Consider the following 22,541-nt stretch of genomic DNA (forward strand, 5'->3'; position numbering starts at 1 on the left):
AATAAAACTCCCGGAGGTGTACGTAATATTCAAGACTCTTCGCTAATGTAGAGTAAAATGTTTAAATATACATTTTAAACGACTGATACACTGTTATTTTGGAAATGAATGTTTCACTGAAACACATCTTCTCAAAAAAGTATCCAATAAAGACTCTAATATTTTCCACTTCTAATACTATATCCAAACATTTCTAACAGTCCTTACCAACACAATCATAATGTACATTCTCCCAGACCCGTGTAACTATATAAAAATAACCTACTACTAATATATGAGGCTAACTATCCATGTCTCTAGTATTTTCCTCCAGCCCACTTTTAAATTCCAACACATCCCACTTATAACCAAGATCAAAAACCTTATGATGTATACTTGCACGAAAATTGAATTAGATATAAAATTGATATAGTACCTAACTAGACAGCTGTTATGTAGTATAATGTATTTGCAGACAAATGAGTGAAATTCACATCATTTCTCAAGTCCCCTATCAATATTAAAACCCCATGATGAAACTTCAGCCTTAACCTCATAATATGTATTATACATATTTTTTTCCCCTAAAAAACACATTATTGCCCCTATTTTATCATTCTTAAACATAAAATTATTCGATGTTTATATTTTTTAAATTAATATTTTTATCATCCATTCTAATTTTTAGACTGTACCACAAAACTTCAATAAAAAAAAAAAAAACCATTAATGATAACCAAAAAAGTCTAAGGAGGTAAACCCCCTCAAATCCGTCATTAACTACCTGTATGATAATTTAATGTACTCACCGAGAAACCCTACGTAATTCTGAACAGATGCGCTAATAGCGCCGTTAGTGAGCGAGTCCAAGCTCGCACTCAGAGCACACGCGCATGCCGATGTTCCTATGAGATACTCGAGCACCATGTTCCAGCCAATCAGAAACGCTATAAATTCGCCGACGGTGACGTAACTGTACATGTACGCGGAACCGGAAGTGTTTGGTACCCGAACTCCGAATTCAGCATAACACGCACCTGTATAAGAGATAACAAAACTAATAATTAGTTTTTATTATTTAATTATTTTTTTAACAGAATTTCAACATTGATTATAACGTCTCGACCATTATCAGGAATAACAATAAATATATTAATAATTAGAATTATCTAAATTGTAAAAGAATTTTGGGTAACGTTATGGAACACAAATTAAGATGTATATTATGATTAATAATCATTGATTATTCATCAAATGGATTGGTTTTTTTGACATATCATTAAACTAGATTATTACTACGACATAAAATATAACTGTTTTGTAATAATACACACACACATACACTTATATAGATAGATAGATAGATAATTAGATAATACAAGAAAATATTAAATTAAATTTTATTTGAACTAATATTTTATTTTTTTGTTTCATATTGATTCGATTCAGGGACGATTTAAACAGATAATCCGGATTAGAGGATAATATTATAGAAACTGACAATTCGGATTCAAGGGTTGAAACCACGGTTATTCGGGATATTGCAATGGGCCTGCCTAATAATTTATAATATGTATACTCGCTTATCCATTTATTAATCAAAAATAAAAAAACAAAATTAGCAGATTGTGGAAATAAAAAATGAAGACGCGAATTAAAATACGAACACTGGAAATAAAATTCAAATTATTGGTTTCAACTCACAAAATCAATTTGGGTTTTATAATGTAATGCATTTTTGAGATTTAAAATCACAAACATATGAAAATATTAGATAGACAGTCCGGAAATATTAATATCACCAATAAAATGGTGACGCTCGAATTGTCTCCAAAATTTAAGTAGGTAGCCTTTTGTCACTCGAATTGCCTACTGATGTTTTCAGAGGAAATTCGAGTATACCCAAACAGTCTACTAAAATTGTCTCCCATAGCATACTTAGATTATCGATAGTTTTACGTGTTTTATCGATTATCATATCAATTTCCGTAATGTTCAAAAATGTCATTACAGTAATATTTATTTACAGTATTTCCCAGACAGATTAATTTGTTAAATGCAACAATCTTGTCGAGCACTGATTATCAGTTAAAGATTAGTCCGTCATCACCAGTTCAATACAGTCAGTTTCCTTTGCGTATACTTATATACAAACTTAAGTTTTTGACTGTATGACAAAATGATATTTCATCTAAATTATCTTATGTATTGCAGAATTTTTATTATTTTTATTATTATTAATTATTACTATTTTCGGTCTATTTACTTAAAGTTATAACTATTTATTAACTTTTATTTTCTCAGTTTATTTAATATGTCTATTAGTCTATAATATGTAAGGTTTAGCTATCGGAGGCGATTCTAGTACAAGAGGGTCACTTCTTAAAATAGGAGGCAACTAAAGTGAATGCTATTTTGGAAATCGGGAGGCAATTCGAGTAACCTTTTAAAAAAAATTCACGGGAGGCAATTTGTGAGCGCCCAATATAATATCTATTATTACTTATCGAAAAAGTAAACGTTTATGTTGTATAATGTTGATAACTAACGATGTTATGAATAATAATGTCTATATTATGATTGATGGTTGATAATATCAAATATACTATGAGTGTAAGTCGTGAATCAACAATTATTATTCTATAATATACAGTTTTTCATATTTCACTATTTCATTTTTAATTTATCATTAACGTTAAAAGATAATTATTATTTTATAAGTTTGTCTATAGATTGATTAAAATATAATACAAGTTGTTAAAGATCCGAACTCTGGTTACATTAAAAATATATTTAAATAAATGTTGTTTTTAAATAAATTGAATATTTGCATACTGACATTGTTTTAATAGTATTTTATTGAATTTATCATGTCAATTCAATTTTAAACAATTTACTCTTAAATGACAAATGGTTGTCATATTATATTAGAAACATAATTTGTATAGATATAGGCAACAATGTAGTCGGCTATTTAATATTTCAAATTAAATAATATATTATAAATTTATAATACTGAAATATTAAGCTCCATTTATAAATGACCGTTAGTCGATAAAAATCTGTGCTTAAATATTCAAAATTTGTTTTTCAATGAACAGTTTCTTTGTTTAATATTTAATATAAATATAATATCTATAAATTATATATATAAATAATTTTAATTCTTAATAAATAAAACACAGTATAATATATATTTAAATAATCAGAATATTAAAAATAAAATGCATAATTATTTTTATAATATAAGAAAATATATTTCAAATTAGAATTAATGTAAATATATATAACTGTAAGTGTATGAACAAACTTATTTCTGAAAATTCTTATCAAAACGGATAATCCAAATTTAATATAGTACGTATTGAAACTATCTATCTAAACTAAATGGGTTACAACTGTCAATCTAATTTATAGACAAATTCAAACCACCTTTTTAGATATAACGGATTAAATTTATAAACTGTGTGTGGATAAAATAGAAACGTAAATCTGGTATGAATGGTAAACCATTAATTTGATCAGAACGAATAAATAGACAATTTCAATCAATTTACAAACGGACTGTGTGAAAAGTGCTAGTAAATTAATAATAAGAATTGTGTAATCCAATTGATTTCTTTGTGCAATCAAGCTTGAAACCAAACTATAATGTTGATTAGAAGTTGTAGTTGTTTGGGTCTAAGCAATAACCAATTTAATGAGTTTTAACTTTCAGATTTTATTTTAGTTTAAAAATAAATATAGGAAATACTGATGTCGGTTAAAAAATTATTATTCTCTATATATCTAAAAATTATAATGTTTCATTTCAAAATTTATTTATTTTATATTCCATACAAATTTCCAATTTCAAGTATACAATAATAATAACAATAATAACAAAATTAATATAAACGACAAGTGCAATGTTTTTTTAAAAATTATATTAATATACTGGTTCACTGTTTGGTATACCAATAATAATACATTGTATGCAAATTAAAATAATTTGTACTTAGCTCTTACCCGAAAATAGTGACGCTACAGCGGCTATAATAAACGAGAGGATGACTGCAGGGCCGGCAAACCTCCTAGCAACCAGTCCGGTGACCACATACATGCCTGTTCCCAGACAAGAACCGACACCTAGAGAGGTCAAGTCAATTGTGTTCAGACATTTCTGTAAACAAAAAAATATAATATGACATTAGTTAGGTCTTAATTAAATATTTTAAAAATTCTAAGCGTGAGAATAATTATATTTAAGTATATGAATATATTAATTGTACGTTATAGATCGTAAATGGAATAATACAATTAAATTATTACATTAAAATATGTCATGTACATAAAATATAATGTATACCAAATAATAAGTAATAATATAATATTTAAAGATATTTATAAATAAAGATAATATATAATAATTAATATGCAACGTGTGACCTTTGAGAAATCATTTAATTTACAATTAATTCAACGTTAGTAATATTATATAATATTATATCATATTTTAAATCAATAGATTAAATTTGTTTAAGGTGATAGTAATTTTTAAAAATTAAAATATGTTTCTAAAATAGTAGTTTGGTTTAATTCAGGACGTCGCGATTTCAAGGAAAAACTCGTGTTGTAAACTGTTTACTTCCGACGCCGGACGACGATATTGATTTTTGAGTGTCGCGGCACGTCGTGTAGGCAATTCCACTACACGGATGTCTATAGTGGTACGACTACACGCAGAATATTCATTGAATATGAAATAAATATTTTGTTGATCAAAAATCTCGGTCACCTTTTTCAACATGCGCCAAAAGGTACACTTATTTAAATTGTAATTACCTATATACATTTATATTTTTTAAAAATTCAATAATTAATTCGAACCGTAATTTCCTCAGTTTTTTTTTCTTAAACTTTTCATTAACGAACATAAATAAATTGGATTTCACGTAACTTCGGACACTATTTTGAGTACATGGTATTTCGTACTGTGGTGTGCATATATAAATATTATGATGTACGTTTTAAATTTTAACAAACGCCATGTTTATTATTTGTAAAAAATAAAAATAATAAATAAAATATTGTACACACATTTGCAGAGAGAGTCATTTTATCATTATCGTTTTTACCAGCCTACACGAGAGGTACGATATAACTAATACAACCATGGTCTGGTGTGATTAATTTTGTCGTAAAAAAATCAGATACACGTATTTGATTCGTATATTTTTATCGAATTTAATTAAATACATATTATTATGTTACTCCCCCCTCCCCCCACCAGAAAAAAACTATCAGTTTGGATATGAATGATCGACAACTAAATGAAATTAGTATAACGGATGGTATAGTTAATTGTTAAAAAGAAAAAAATATTAACAGTTGTTAGTTGTTACGATTGATAACGTGAAAGAATGAAACTTTATATATGGTTTTAAAATGATGACTAAAATCTCTAAAACATAAAAACAAGTCTGCAAAAAAGTATTTTATTCATTAAAAAATCAATATTTAGTTTTTGCACAAAACATGTTTATATTTTTATCTATTTTCGGTAATCACATAAACCACACATTATTTTATTTTTACATTTTTACGGTGCAAGTTCTATACAATATACGTTACAATAATAGTTAAGAATAATCAAAATATAAGTTCAAGTACTAAAATATAATAATATAATAATCAGCACAAATATAAATGATGAATAATCAGTTAAAAAATACAAATAAACATTTATCATACTAAATGATTCATGAAAATTACGAAAGAAATCAACATTATTAAAAACTAAATTACCTACAGTACAAAAGTGTTCTCAAAAAAGGATAAACAACACATGTTTTGTTTTTATAAAAAGGTACAAAAAAAAATATTTGAATTTTCAATTGAATAATTATGAGTAAAAAATACCAATCTCACTTAAACAATTAATTAAATATTACTCTTTAGAAAATTATATTGCAATAGTTAACTTTCATCAAACTGCCCAAGACTGAACATTAATAATTTCTGATATTTATTATGATTATGAATCTCTTGAAATAGTTATTAGGTATATTGCTTACTATAAGCTAGCTGTTAGATCATTGACTATGACGTTGTGTTATGTTTATAATAATGACCGCATACTTATTGACTTATTGTAATGAAAGATTTATTTATAAAAATTTCTAAAAAATAATAAGAATAGAAATATATTGGGATGCATAAAAATTTAACTGCTATAATAAACACTATATTACATGATTACTCAAGTATTATTTACAAATAATGTCTGGAAAACAGGGCATATTTAAATATAATTTCAGCGTAAAAATCGTAAAATCCTAAGCATACATACATCATAAATGGTATAGTATAATATGATTATTTAGGGGAAAAAAATATCTTGTTTAATTGTTACTTGTTTATCTTCATCAAACCCCGGATTTATTCAAAAATTTATTTGTCGATAAGTAAAATAATACCTTAAGCAAGTATGATTAATTGACAAATGTTATTTAATTAATAGTTAAACATGAATTTTATGAAAAAGTCAATCATTCACATTACTTACAATATTTTGACGCGGAATAATAATACATGGTATATTATTTAAGTATATTGTGACTTTCAATAATATTATTTGAATAAATTTAATTAATTCTTTTAAAAATATTGTCGAATTTCAACATAATATAATAAATAAAAGTATGAGCTTAATTAAAGTTATAATTCAATTGTTATTTGAAAATTATGTGATAAAACATCGGTATATTTAATTTACTTAAAATTCATATATATATATATATATAATGTGTTAAAGTTAAAACGATTAATTTTCAAATAAACATGTTAAAAAAATTTTACTCGAAATAAAATATTTATATAATATTTGTGAATATTAATTTTTTTTATTTAGTGTTTCAGAGTTTTAAAAAAAAACCCGTCTGCATTTAATTGCTTCTGATTGGAATGATAGAGATATTGGTTTTAGTTATTTGTCAGTTAAAAATAGCTTTACAACGCTACACTTTTATGGCTTTAATGAAATCAATTTGGTAACTTTTTGAAAATTCTAAAAATCAATATTCTAAGTATTTAACAATAATTAATATATACAATATTAATTTTTATAATTTATAAGAGAACTATAACGTATGCAAAGTAAAATTTTCAAATCGAAAAGAAATATAATATATTAATATTAACAATCAACAATTTTTTTAAATTTAATAAATTGAAATACAAACAACAATATGATTTAGTTATAATATAATTTTGTATTGATTGAAAATTCGCTTTAGTTTTTTAATACTTGGAATCATAGTAAAAACTAAAAATATAACCAATCATAAAATGCAAAAATCTCACAATAATTTAACTAATAGTTGATGAGATTTTTGATATAAAATATAGAATTACATACTATTATAATAGTATTATATATAATAATATATTAAAAATCCACAATATAAAGATAATATTACTATAAGTAAATCAAGAATGCTTGATTATAAATTTAATTAATCTGTCCAACGTAGTTATAAACTTAACACAATGTACACAACTAAACCGCTATTATTAAAATATATTATATTATTTTATTTTATTTTTTTGGTTAAATCATAGTTGTAATTAATAATTATATATGCACGTAGTGCTCAAAGTTGCTTGAATCTAAATTATATATTTTAACGTTAAATTTTAAATTTTTAATACACATAATTTACTTCTTTAATTAAACGAAAGCATAATTTTCATTGTGACATAAATAAATAAATACATTATTAAAATGTATATAAAGTACCTTATTGGTATTGAACAATTTAGCTATATCATTATAACTATAACTATTCTTTAACAGCTTCATTTAATTTATAAATTAAATCGTTCAAAGAAAACCATTTTTATTTTATATATAATTATAGTTACATTTTTTTTTTTTTTGAAGACTTTTCATTATTCGTGTGTATGGTTGTAAGTAAAAATATATTTATGTGAAATTAATAATATATTATCAATTAGTATATTATATTTTTTCTGTTTGTTTTGTAGTTTTTATTCCATAATGATTTATCAAAATGTTTACGGTGTAGAATCATAAATTATAGTGAATGAAAAATGAAAGTGAAATGATTAGATAATAATATGAATTATGTATAGGTTGAAATGTATAAGTAATGAGTAATGACAATAACAAGTAAATGTGTTTATAAACAATTTAAAAATGTATAGCATATATTTCATTAACAGGGCTACCACACTTTATTAGTGGTTATTATTTAACATCGTGTATTCGTGTAATGTGACCAAAACAATTTTGTGGTTCAATGATTTTATAAATAACACTGGCAACAGAAAAAAAATATATTAACGTATAAAAAACAACCTACAACCATAGAAATATGGCGTTACTAAATAATGAATAAATGATACCTGTAGCTAAGTAATAATATTAGACTATTTCTACTATTTTTTATTTAAATATTACGGTATTACTTATGTATTTTATGATTATAAATTTATTCATAATAATACTTTAAACTTCTAATAAAAGACTTGAATAATATCAAATTATGAAAAATAAATATAATTACCTATAAGTTGGAGCAAAAGGTTAAAATAAAACAGACTTTACACTAAATAGGGGAAGTATTTCGTGTATAGTAAATTGTTAAAATAAATTTTTATTAATAAATCCACTATTTTAATATATTTAGTACATAAATATTAAATACTATGCAATTTCGTGTTATAAAACAAAGTTAAAAATATTGTATTTATCAGTTTTACTCTGAATGAACAGTAATATAATTTATAATATATTGATAAATGATTAGACATGTAAAATATTGATATCCAATAAAAACTGTTACCCATTACAACATTCTATTGTACATTTTATGGGTAACGAATTTGTTTGTTTATTATGAGTCTTAAATATAATATAAAACTGCAGAGGTGTCATGCACATAAGTACATATAATTACCCATAACCTCAAAATGTTAATCAATCGCCGATACAAAATAGCTACGTTACACAAAATAATATAATTATCATACGTGTTTTATGCGACTTTTTCATAAACATGACATTTTCATTTTCGTATCAGTTGCTCTCATAATATACGGCATAATAATTTTAATACAACGCGAATGGTTTATTATATTTTATTTGGTATAAACCAGTTGAAATTTTTCGGAAGGAATAAAACAGATTATTGTGAATACATATTTTAATTGACGTCGTCGGTCGTGGCATAAGCGATAACGGACCTTTATGGATCAAAATGTTAACTTAGGCACGTTAAAGTAAAATAAATTTAAATTTATGAATTTATTAGTAAATACAAAAATGAATGGTAAATATCCAACCACGTTCCGTGATTTCCGGGTGGGCAAGTAGACCAGCCGGCGCCCTACGAAATTCTTTTCGTCGTCAGGAGGTCGTCGTCGAATACATGAAAAATATCTTTTCACCGTAGCAAACATTTCAACAGTTGTCACGTTAACCGAAGGTGACGGACGGCTATTTGTCACGGTGTGTAACCTCCCGCTTAATTGGGTCGTTGCTCTTCAGTCCAACTTTCATACAGAGTAAATATTATTATTATATTTTCTCATTTCTTTCGGTATATATCTTCGTCTTGTGTGTGTGCGTGTGTGTTTTTTTATTATTATTATTTCTGTGGACACGATACGACAGGCTTATTGCACATGTATACCTAAAGAGAATTACCCACCTACGCGTACGAACACGCACGCGTATAAAACTGTTCTTTGGAGTAGGTGTACAGCGTTGTTATAACCATGCAATATTATAATAATATCTTGGCCGCAATATATGTTAATGTTTTCGCTCTACGATTCTCCCTTTCAACAAACCGTCCTTCTCGCCTTCACTACCACCACCCCCGCCCCACACCAATACTATCACCTACCACCCGCTCGCCAGTTGTATACGCATACCCTACTCGTGAGGTTGGTGCCTAATCAATATTTTACCGCGTACGTAGGTAAACGCTACATACGATCACCTGGAACGCATAATATGTATATACCAAGAGCACCGGACTCTATAGGTATATCGTTGCTACCTCATCACTTCATCCCTTTGTAACAGTCACGAGCGGACTGTAAATAAATGCGCATAAAGAGGCCAGTAAATTAGATAGAAAGATACGGACAACAAAAGCGACAGAAAACCACTCGCGCGTTTAACTCCATAGTATATACCTATCTTCAAACCATTTCGTGCATCTCTTAAGCGATCTCGAAACGCAGGCTCTAGACATATTACATTACATGTATTCGTACAAGTCATCCTCGAAGAAGATTTAACATATTATGTTTCTGACGTTGAATCATAGTACTTAATACGCTCGCCCAAAGTCTTCTTCGTTTTGAATATTTTAAAACACTAATATTATACATTCTCCTAAACCAAGGTCTTAGGACCTAAACTAATAATATGGTGAAAGAGGATAATTGTTTAGTACACTGGAATGCTGACAAAAAATTCAGCGATATGACTTTTACAGTTTATTTTTATGTCATTTGTATAACTTCACGTATTCGTGTTTGTTTAATTCAAAATTGGACATAATCAATATTAAAAATATTGTATGATATAATTTGTGGTGTAGTAGAACGGTCAATTAATGGTGAACACTGTTATCATAATGTAATATAAACTCTGATTATCTTGTTTTATTTCAGATATTACTAGTATAAGTCTTTTAGAATTCGCATAATTTAATAGATTATTTAATTTACCTTCAATTTTCTACTTGTAATGTTTCTTATGTCGTTCGATTGAAAATTGTTTTTCAATAATAAACTAAACTATAATTTTCAATCAAAAGTGTATTTGAAAATTCTTTTTTTAATAAGTTTGCTATTTGAATAAACTAAACTTTTTATATAATTCAACTAATAACTTAAAAACAAACAAAGTTTATTAGTATTATGTTACAATAAATAACTAGATCGTTATTATGAATTTTTTTTTTATAAATGTTTATGTTTTTAAGTCATATTTATTACTATTACACAAATTGGTTTTCTAAGTAATTATATTCTAAATAGTTAGGTATTTTATTAGAGTCAATAACATATTTCTTTATGCACACGTGAGTGAGAAATCAAACATTATATTCAAAACTGAATTTTTTGTTTTTATTTTTAACGTTTTTGATGTTCTATTATTGTTTGTGTATTTAAAAATATATATAAATAAAAAAATCTTATCAATATTTATAAAGCAAAAAAGTAATAAATTTAACTATAAATAAATTATGAGTTAAATTTACAAAAGTCCCCGGTCAAACTAGTAGAATTTCTTCAATAATAAACAACTGAAAAGTTTTGAAATAAAAAAAATGATGTCAATTAATGTTATTGTACACAATCATGCCCTTTTATTTGGAACAGTGTTAAATCTGAAATCAAACCACTCACGAATATAAACTTTTAAACGAACTTTTCGAGTTTCGTCCATTGAAAAATGTATTGACATCGCTTTCACCTGTCGTGAATAAACGCAGTACCATTTTCTGTACAACTGTACGATATTAACTTCTATCGAACAACACAAACAAAAGTAATGAAATTCATTTTTAAAAGTATCTACAGTTCTAAACATATATTATATCTTATGGAAAACATGTATTTTATAGATGTGAGCTGCAGTAAATTGACTATACAGCAACATTAAGTATGGTATTAAAATGTGACATCATTGATTTTAACTGCGTTTTATGCATAATAATTTATAAGTCTAGAATATTGACAATATTGATATTCAGTACTGAAATAATTAACCAATAACCTACATTGATAGAGATCCTTTCACTATTGATAGTTTTATAATATACCATAGAAGTTTGTATATACTCCGCTTAAATGTAATTGTATTATTATAATCCCATAAAATTCATGAAAATAATTTTTGAAAAAACGTACTTTTAATTTCGTTGGATGATGTGGATCAAATCGTCCTGGCGGGCTTGATTCACCCTGAAGGTCATCTAAGTCTTTTGTTCTGACCATGCGTGTGATCAGAGCTAAGCCATCCCTCCGGAAATCGGTTGGCAATTTAGGCACCGACATGATGATTTTCTTATAGCGACTAATTCGATATCTGAAACTCTAAAAACAAAAGTAGGTCAAACATAATAGTATTTTATTTTATTTTCTTTTTATTTTTAACGTATTTAATAAAATATGATAAGTAGACTGATTTATTATTTTTAATAACTTATTATAACACAAGTGCTAAATTTATTTGCATAAATTAGATTGCATTCTATAAAGTCACGAAAACAGATATTGAAATTGTTATATTTCCAGTTCGGTTAACTTTTATTCTTTTTAAAAATATACTATAAATTTATATTTTTAAATTTTTTGCAATACAAATACAAAATACGGCTATGATATAGTAAAAACGGGCGTAAATAATTCTTCTCATTTCAGTCAATTTTACACAGAATAAACGTGTAGGCTATTAATCTTTTAGTTTACTGACAGCCTAATATTGAAAACAAGTAATTTATCTGTTAACAATCGATATACTTATCGAGTAAAATAATTTCATTTTCAAATAAATCTAACATTAAATATGAATACTAAAATTAAAATAACATAAATATGTTGATAAATTATTTAACAAAAAAAAACATTATCAATAGATATACAAATCAACAAATTACTATGGGCATTATTTAATTTATTCCCTCATATTTTAAAAATAAAGTAATATTTTATATTTATTGTCACGTAAAAATGATCTAAAGTAATGTCAGCTAAGCTATCACTTATAAAGCTCAACACTATATTATATTACAGTTATTTAAAAATTATTTCTAGGTCATTATTTTTTATTTGACAAAATCTATAAAAGCTTTGCTTTAAATTAATTGCATCATCATTTAAAATACCTAACTTAAAAAATGTACTCATGAAGAATTATCTAAAATTCTTAAATTGCACAATAACAAAAAATAAATATAGCTTTATGTATGTTCTTTTGACCAATCAACCATGAATTATTTATTTTGTCTTGACAATATATTGATTAGATACTTCATTAGGTAAATCAAAAAGGTAGATGGATAAATCTCCTTAGTCTCTTCTAGATCATCACCAGCACACATACAGTCATAATCAAACACTAACTTTGTGTCGTTGTATTTAACACGGATTATATTATACTATTTATTCAAAAACGACTAAAATTGTATTTTTGTTACAATTCCCAAACGTTCAATTATAAGAAAATATTAAATTATTCAAAATCTTATCTTTTCCTTACGCAATAAAGAATATAATAGGACAAAAGATGAAAATTTTACAATAATCTATGATAAAAAGTTACGAGGTTTAAGTAGGAAGATATACTTACATAAGTATTTAAATTTTTATTCAACCTCTACAAGTAGAATTAAATGAGGATTTAAAACCGTTAAAAATAAAAGAAACACCAATGCTAATTCTCATTCATAAGTTTAAGGGGTGAAATAATAACACACGATATTATATTTCTAAATGTATTCACAATATAAACATGTCTTGCTTATTCTGACGTCACACCGTTCATTGATCCGGCTCCGTAGTCTGGGTGCGACGTAAATAAACATAAAAAAAAAACCAACGAACGTATTACCTCAACCCACCAATATTCATTATTAAGTACTGTATAACGATAACGAAAATAATTTGAATTCTAAAGTACTTAAAATTTAAAATCATGTTATGTTCATGCGTTGTATACCGGAAAATTAAAACGACCTAAAAGTTGTTTTATTTTTATTTTTGTGAAAATTTCTATTATGCATTATTTAACGGTTTTCATTTGGGTATTCCAACTTTTTAATTATAAAAACAATGATAATTAATCATTTATTATATTTGATTGTGAATTAACTGATTAAAGTAAAACGTGTATAGTGTATAAAAATAAGTACTGTAAAAATAGGCATCTATATTATCTTGTTCAAATTATTTATTATAAGATTGTAATTTTTTGCGAATATACCCACATAAGTGATTGGTATACATTTTAAAATTGAGTGTTGGATTTAATTAATAGTAGCTTATTATAATATTTGCTTGGATTTAAATTTTAAAAAATCAATATTGGTTGAACGTGATAAAAATATCGTTATGCATATGAATAAAAGTTTACTTATACTAATGTTGATCGTTTGAATTTACTAATAACTATGCAACCATGAATTAAACTTGGTAATGATAATTCTGCCCAAATGTTCATACTAAATCAGAGTTTGTTTTATAAATTAAGAAGAAGAAGAAATAACCAAAAAACTTTTAAATTACTTTTTATTACACTTATCTCTATTACTCATTTTCAAAAAGCTTAGTCATCTTCTTTTGCTGTTAATTCGTACCATTTATTCAAAAATATTTTGGCATTCGTGTTTTATTCATAAATTTTTCTGCTATGGTTGAACCAAACAGATAAATTAATTTATGTTGCCTAATTGTTTATATTGAACAGAAATCTATATTAAAACAAATCCGTGTATTTCAGATATTTTACGGATTTTAGAATTCTATTGATGAATAGTACGCGAGGTTCAGTTTATTTTAAAAGATATATTTTAATTAAATAACGCTTGATTGGATAGTACGAGTACGATATATATCATGTAGCAATCAACTTGTATTTAATTTTACTGTTTAATTTAGAACGTGTACCTAATATCACTACCAACTTACATTTTAATCAGAACTACAAATACTAAACTAAAAATGTAGTAATTTTATTAACAAAAATAATATTTGTCTTTAAATTTATAAGCATATTGTGTAATGTTTAATTGTATAATTAAATTATTCAGTTGTATAAGATTGGGTACAAAAAATTTTATTATACATGAAATGATTAATAACTGAGTATTATGGTTCATATTCTACTGTAGACATTAGCGTGTTTAATATAACGTACAAGTATGGTATACTTTTAACGTATTTAAAATTATCTTTATATTTTTGTAGATATAATTTAGTTTTAATAATAATTACAAACATAATCCTATCATATGACTTATCACAGCTTACTCGCATTCTCTTTTAAAGAAACAAGATGACAAAACATAATCGTATTTTATATTTGAAAATTATTAATTATAATTTTAGTGTTCAAACATAATCCATGCATGATTGATTATCTGATGTCTGAGTATAAGCCTAATGCCGTATAAAAAGTTATTTTTATTATACTTTATCCTACGGTAGAAATAAATTTAAAAGTTAATTTAATTTTTGTGAAGAATGTTACATACTATCAAGACGTGTACACTGCAGTCTACGACATAACATATGATAGTTTTGGGCGAGAACAGAAAGTAGTTAAACTAAAAGTTAGTTGCAAAAACTAGTTGTTTGTCGGAACAGTTAAAGTAAAAAATCAAGAAAGTTTTATCTCCTGAAATGTGTATATAAATATATTGTATACTTAGGTAGTGAAATATTCATGAAACTCCGGTAACAGATTTTTATACTATGATAGATTCAATAATAGTTTAGTTCTATTGTACATACTAGGTAAGGTTTGATTCAATAACATAAAATAAATCATTAAATATAAGTACCATTCTTGTAAAAATCAAAATATACATAGCACCTAACACCTACAGTATTTATACGAAACAGAAATTTAAAAGGAAAATGCATTCGTACATTTAAATAACCTTTGAATTGTATAGTAAATTCAACTTTGTTTCACGAAATATTTTATAGATAAAAAAATATTATTTTCACTTAGAAGTCATATTTGCAGTCCTAATATTTGATTCATAAACTATTACACGTTTTGAATCGAATTCGTAGAAATCCGAGCATCGAAAATATGTTGAGTTAGTAGGTACCTACAATATTAAATTTACAGGCCAAAATCTCATTTCAGAAAATTAAATTGAAGGATTGGATGACCGGGAAAAAAGTGAATAAATGATGATTACCTTCTGGTATTCATATTTTATAACTCTATGTATGAATATTACCAACAAAATAACCATTGAACATTTTCATGATTTTTCTAAACTGCTAATGTTAATTTTTCCAAGATAAAAACCGTTTTGTTCTACTATATGCCTTTACTTATAAATCAATATATACGTATTGTATGAAACTTTTGAAGTACTTTTTGTGTTCTAAAACTAAAAATATTTATAAAAACTAGAAGTTAAAGTAACTCTTGATCACCACACGCTCACAATCTATTTAAACTTGATATATTTTCGTATAAATTAAATGTAACTAAATAAAATGTATAATTGTATTGTTATGTGATATAATCAATTAATATAATATGTATACTATTAACAGTAAATTATTCATGATATTTTATCAAAAAAAAAAAAATAATAATTCAATTTCATAATAAGATTTCAAATCAAATTTGTATTATAAGAAATATATGCTGGAACTTCAAAAACAGAATAAATTATCTCTACATTCTATGATTTCTCCGTCAAAGTCATATCTCAACTAGAATCCTTTGAATGCATAAACCTAAGTATGGTTGGTTAAATAAGATCACTCACTGGATATACGTAAGTGCCTTTCTGTGTGTTTCTGGCACTTTAGACAAAAAGTAACGTTTGTCTATTAATATTATTTGTTCAATAGAATATAACATAAAATACTGGAATAAATTTATTTACCATTTTAGTAAAGCTTTTAAACCTTAAAGTAGAAAATAATTTAATATAATATATTATAATAATTATTAACTGATAAATAAATAACCAATACAAATAATATAGGTACAAACATATTATTATCAACTTTTAAAATTAAAAAAAAAAAATATTATTTTCTTATTTAATAATATAATTTAATAATTAATACGGGAGTTCTCTCAGAATAGAATAAAATTGTATACTATTTTTCCTATAAGTTTACAAACTATCTATCAGATATAATAGTAGTATATTTGAAATGTGTAGTTAATTAACTTATACTATAAAAGCATTTTTTTTTTCATGGAAACAATTTTTAAAAAACTTAGTTATAATAAAATTATAATTTAAGAAGTGATAAGTTATCACCAACAATTCACTATTATTTGTTAATCAGAATAATAAGACCATACTTTCGAAATTAATTTAAAAACTGAATTCAACGATAAATATTAAATATGTTTATATAAATTAAATTATTATCTGAGCTTACTATCATTTTAAACCAAATTTAAACTTCACAACTATATTAATTATATCAAGAGCAGATTAATTGTCTTTACATGTTCATATAATACGTCAACATTCCATGATCCAACCACAACCAAATTTAAATTTACCAGGGTTTTATTGAAAACTTACCAAAAAAAAAAACAAATAGCGCCTAATATTATATAGACTCGTATAAATAAATTAGTATTGTACTATAATAAAGTATGGTATATTATAATAAACTATATATATACAGTTACGTCTAGAATAAAATTCAACAGTTACATGCAATATGCAATAAAGTTATAATACGAATACCTATAGTTATACTATCGTTTAAAAAACTCTTGTCGTTACTTTTTTGTATTATATGCAGCAAAAAACACTTAAGAATAATTATTATTCAGCAGTAGTCTCAATTCAATGAACAAATAGGACAGTTATAGTGGTTCCTTATTTACAAGTAGTATATAAGTATAATTAATATACTTGAAGGTTGGGTGTTAGGCAATTGTAGTAAACCTTTTTTTATATAAGTATTAACTAAATATATATATAACGAATATTAGTTTCTATTTAAGTCGATTAGAGATGTGAATTTACTAAATTATATATATAGAAAATCACATAAAATATAATTTATACAGCACCAAAATCAATACCACAACGTGTACATTATTTTATAGCTTGCTGAATGAAATATTTTTTTTAAAGAGTAACATTATAAAAGTTTATATTATCGTAAACAAATGCATTTAATAGTTTAGAAATAGTCTGTAAGAACAATATAATTTACAGTTTTGTAAGCTTTCGAAGATATTTTATAAAATTACTGAATTTTATCTTTACATTTCCATATTATTTGTTTAGTTCAGTATATTCAACATTGCTAAGTTTAACTATACTACATAATAAGCGTCAAATACTTTTGATTAATTTGACATTTATTCAATTAAGTTTGTGAAGTAAGGAAAACAAGTATGTATATTATATATTTATATAAATAACGCCAAGAATGCCACGTATCGCGATAGTTCTGCAAAGGGCGCAATTTACAAATAAAAATGTTTAATTTATGCATAAAGCATAATTAAAAATACTGGTGATGATATCAAATGTTTTTATGATCAATATTAAGTAATGATAGTACATTTATAAATTATACTCATCTGACAAACAAAACAAAACATCATTTTTTATGAATATATTATCATTAAATAAAACCAATGATTTTTATCTTAGTTCAGAATCTAAATAATGTTTTTAATATCCTTCAGCTAAACATGGATAACCTATAATAATAATTTATAATTACCTTGTAATAAATTAATTTAATATTCATATTTTAATTTGTATAATATATTTTTACTCAAAATTTGAAAAACACTAAACAGAATAAAATATTATTAAACAAATAAGAAAATCTGGGGAAATTAACCTCGGTATAGCACGTATAAAATTTTCCTAATCAGCGAGTAGATCATATTAATATATTGTAATACAATTTAATTCATTTATAAATGATTACATACAAGAACTGAGAGAGATGGTATATTAGTCAGAGCAATGCGCTTTTTTGTCTTCTCATTGAACAGCAAAAATATTTTTAAATTTTTAACTTAAATATATTTCATTATACGAAAATTAGTCTGGATACTTTGTTATTTAATAGTAAAAATGTCCAAAAATTATCTTACTAATTAGGACAAACAAAACTAATTATATGTTAAGTAATCGCATGTTTAATAGACAATTGTGTTGTATAATAATCATAAAAATTTGAAAATTTGACCAAATGCCTATATTATATATATTTAGAAAATTCTAAGAAAATAATGTTTGATAAATTTCAAGATTCATCTTATTCATAACTCAATTACAGCAATAAAAAATAAAATTTATTTTATTAAAAATCGGTAAATATTCCTTTTTTCTGTTGTGCTTTGTTAGTTTTTCTAAGTTATATATTTAAAAAAGTTTTACTGTATCTAAAAAAAAACAAAACGAATAAACAAAACCTTGTAAATAGGTACAATATATCATTGCTATACTAAAAATCTATATATAAAAACAAAATACACGGTCCACAAAATAAGTATAATTTAAAAAATAAAACTTATAAACTTGTTTCTAATGTAAAAAAAAAGTTGTGAAATTAAAAGAACTCGCGATATTTTTGGATTACTATGTTAATATTTTTCTTGGAATTTTATTAAGAGACAATATGAAAATACAAGTTTGAATCTGTTTTCTTGACTGATGATCATCAAAAGTAAATGTTTTATGTGAAACAATTTCTTGATAATAGTTTTAATTTTATTATAGTGAAAGCATTCGTGATAAAATATAACCAAACAAAATAGCTCATTGGTTTTAGTATAGTGTTTTTTTTTTAATGACAATAGTGTCCTTATGAGACATGAACTTATTTCCAAGTCTAGAGTATTCCGGTACCGTATTTGAACATTTTATATAATAATTAGTAGTATACACAACTTTACTAGTTATGATAATATTTGTATAATATGCTAATGCATTTTGGAGTTTTTAAATTTTGCCGCTGAATACTTTTTGTCAAAATAAATCTTAAATTAAATAGTCATGAAATAAAATTAATACAAGAACCATATTATTTATTTTATACGTCTACATTGTTATTTATATATAACATATACCTAAAGATTTTATCTAATTCACAATTATATACAAATAAGGGTTTTTTCAACTATAACTGTAGTAAAAATTAAAAATTAAAAATAGAACACTTTTACTCACAGTAAGTTTAATATATGCTGGTACATACCATGTTTTAACATTTATTTCCAAGTTTTCTAGAAAGTCTGCTTGGACGAAAACACAAGGCAAACGTTAGAAACATTTAATAGCCAGAAACTGAGAAAATATATTCATGAGAATTTAAAAAAAAATAAATATATTATAAATTCATTATAAAACAATAGACGACGCAACCATAATAATATTATATGGTCGATAAAAAAAGGTAACCATGATGGTTTTCATAGAAATTTTTCAAATTATATAAAATTGTATTATTTACACATAAAATGTTATAAAAATAATTGTATTCATCATCATCATGATGGTCGCCCATTGAGGGGGACAGACAGGGCCTAGCTCCCATGGAAAAATAATATTAACTTATAATATAATAATTATTAGGTACCATGGTTTAATGACTTCAATATCATAAAACGAAGAAATGTGCTGTTCCTCTTTACCGATACCTACCGAATGATACATTTGGCTATACTTTTATTTTCCCTGTATTTTAATTAAATATAATATACCAATACAAATACAGTCGAGTCGCGATAACTCGAAAAACTTAACAACTCAATTTTTTTTTTATTCCCTTAGAAAAATAAATTAATATAAATTCAAGTTAGATATCTTGAATAATACATATCTCGAAGAAAATTTTTATCTTCCTTCAACTTCGAATTATCGCGACTCGACTGTATTAATTATATAAATTATAACATCACATTTCTATTTAATTTAATTTATGATTTTTTTTTTTTTACCCCTGTCTCCTTAAAATATTACAAATACGGCGCCCATATTCTTATCACTTTGAATTATACTAAATAATATTATATATTTTTTGATATAAAACAGTATCCAATTTTAACTAATATATTGTAAGTATTGTACCTACCAATATTATCTTATATATATATTGCTATTATCTAATCATAAGCGTGCGAATGTGGTATGTAGATTATGCGCATGCATATCCTGTTACCTGGGTGCAGAAACTTTTTAGGCATAATCTCATAACAATTTTTATAAAAATAACAAACATGTAACTACAATAAATATTTAATTAATTATAAGTGGCAAAAATTATAAAACTATATTATTTTCAGTAAATATATATTTTCATAAAAAATTTTCTAACATATTAACAATAACATATTTAAAAGCCCTAATATTTTCTAATAAGAAGTATTAGGTAATAGAACAATATAGTAATCATAAAAAATATTGTTAAGACAATAATATGAAAATTTAAATTTTTGAGGAGCACATTTTATAATGTAGTGGCTAAAATCTGTACACGCCATACCTAATTGTAAATTTCTGATTATTTATTAATAGTGTTCTTATTTATGATACCTATTAATTATATAAGTTAGTACCAAACGAAAGGTATGGATTATTGTACTGCCAAGTGGCAATTTATAACAAATAAAATCCATTAAATGATAAACAAATTTTGTTTAAAATTGAATAAAAACAATTATTTATATTCGTCTATTATTATTTGATAAAGCAATTGTATGATTAAGTAAACAATATATTAAATTGTATAAACACTGAAAACTGTCTAAGAATATTTAGAAGTATATAGAATGTCCCGTGAGGATTTACCTATTATGATATCTCTTGAAATAATGAAGATATCATAATTCTGGTTTCTTGATAAGATTTACAGAGACAAGAACTACAAATATTTCATGTTTTAATATATTTTAATGTTTCAAAAAAAAAAACTGCGTATTATTTAATACAATTTTGGTATCATTGTATCAAACATGTAGCCCGCGTACTCGTACGGCCGGCGAACGTTTACAGTGTTTTTCTTGAAACTAGAAAAAATATTAAAAATCAAGAGATTAATGAAATTAAAATGTTGATCGTCAATATTTTCAAAAAAATGAACTTTACAATATTTTTTTGAAAATAATTAAATAAAAAAAATATATTTTTAACTTTTAACCAAAACATTTAAATAAATATTTAAAACATGAAATATTTGTAGCTTTTATTCATGTAAATCTTATTGAAAAACCAGAATTATGATATCTCCATTATTTCAGGAGATATAGCAATGGGTAAATCTCACGGGATACCCTATATACTTATAAATATTCTTAGACAATTTTCAGTGTAAATACAATTTAATACATTGTTTACTTAAGCATACAATTGCAGTAAATCCTCACGGGACACTCTGTATTACCTATATTTATCATTATTTTTTTATTTAAAATGCGTGTGGGTGTTATACATCATAATTCAAACGACTTTACCGAAACGTCCCACTTCTTATTCGTTTTTAGCTTAAGTAAAACTTTAGGAGTAGGTACTTATTTAATGAAAAGAATTTAAATTGTTTGATAAAATATTCTTTTATTCTAAATATTTCAACTATGTGCGATCAACTCGGTTAAATGTTTTAGTGACATTCCATACTGCCATACTGACATTCTATGTCATATTCTTACTCCTGTTATTGTTATAGCGTATTATACAATTTTATATAGCTTTCCAAGCGTTATTACTCTTTTTGTTTAAAGCATAATTGTTGTAATTATTTTTTAATATATTTTGAGTAATACAACAATATGTCACATACTTAAA

General features: G+C 24.7%; 1 protein-coding gene across 3 annotated transcripts in view; it reads right to left on the reverse strand.

The window, feature by feature from the left end:
• LOC132919942 (cationic amino acid transporter 2) overlaps nt 1-22,541 on the reverse strand; it is a 90,493-nt gene that overhangs the window by 44,048 nt on the left and 23,904 nt on the right. For all 3 annotated transcript variants that reach the window (XM_060981890.1, XM_060981888.1, XM_060981889.1), the window contains exons 2-4: nt 11,917-12,102; nt 3,988-4,141; nt 789-1,016 (exon numbers count right to left, since the gene is read on the reverse strand). In XM_060981890.1, coding sequence (XP_060837873.1) covers nt 789-1,016; nt 3,988-4,141; nt 11,917-12,063 — 529 coding nt within the window. In that variant the 5' untranslated portion in view covers nt 12,064-12,102. The remainder of the gene's footprint in view (nt 1-788; nt 1,017-3,987; nt 4,142-11,916; nt 12,103-22,541) is intronic.

Source organism: Rhopalosiphum padi, chromosome 2, assembly GCF_020882245.1.
Source record: "Rhopalosiphum padi isolate XX-2018 chromosome 2, ASM2088224v1, whole genome shotgun sequence".
Lineage (NCBI taxonomy): Eukaryota > Metazoa > Arthropoda > Insecta > Hemiptera > Aphididae > Rhopalosiphum > Rhopalosiphum padi.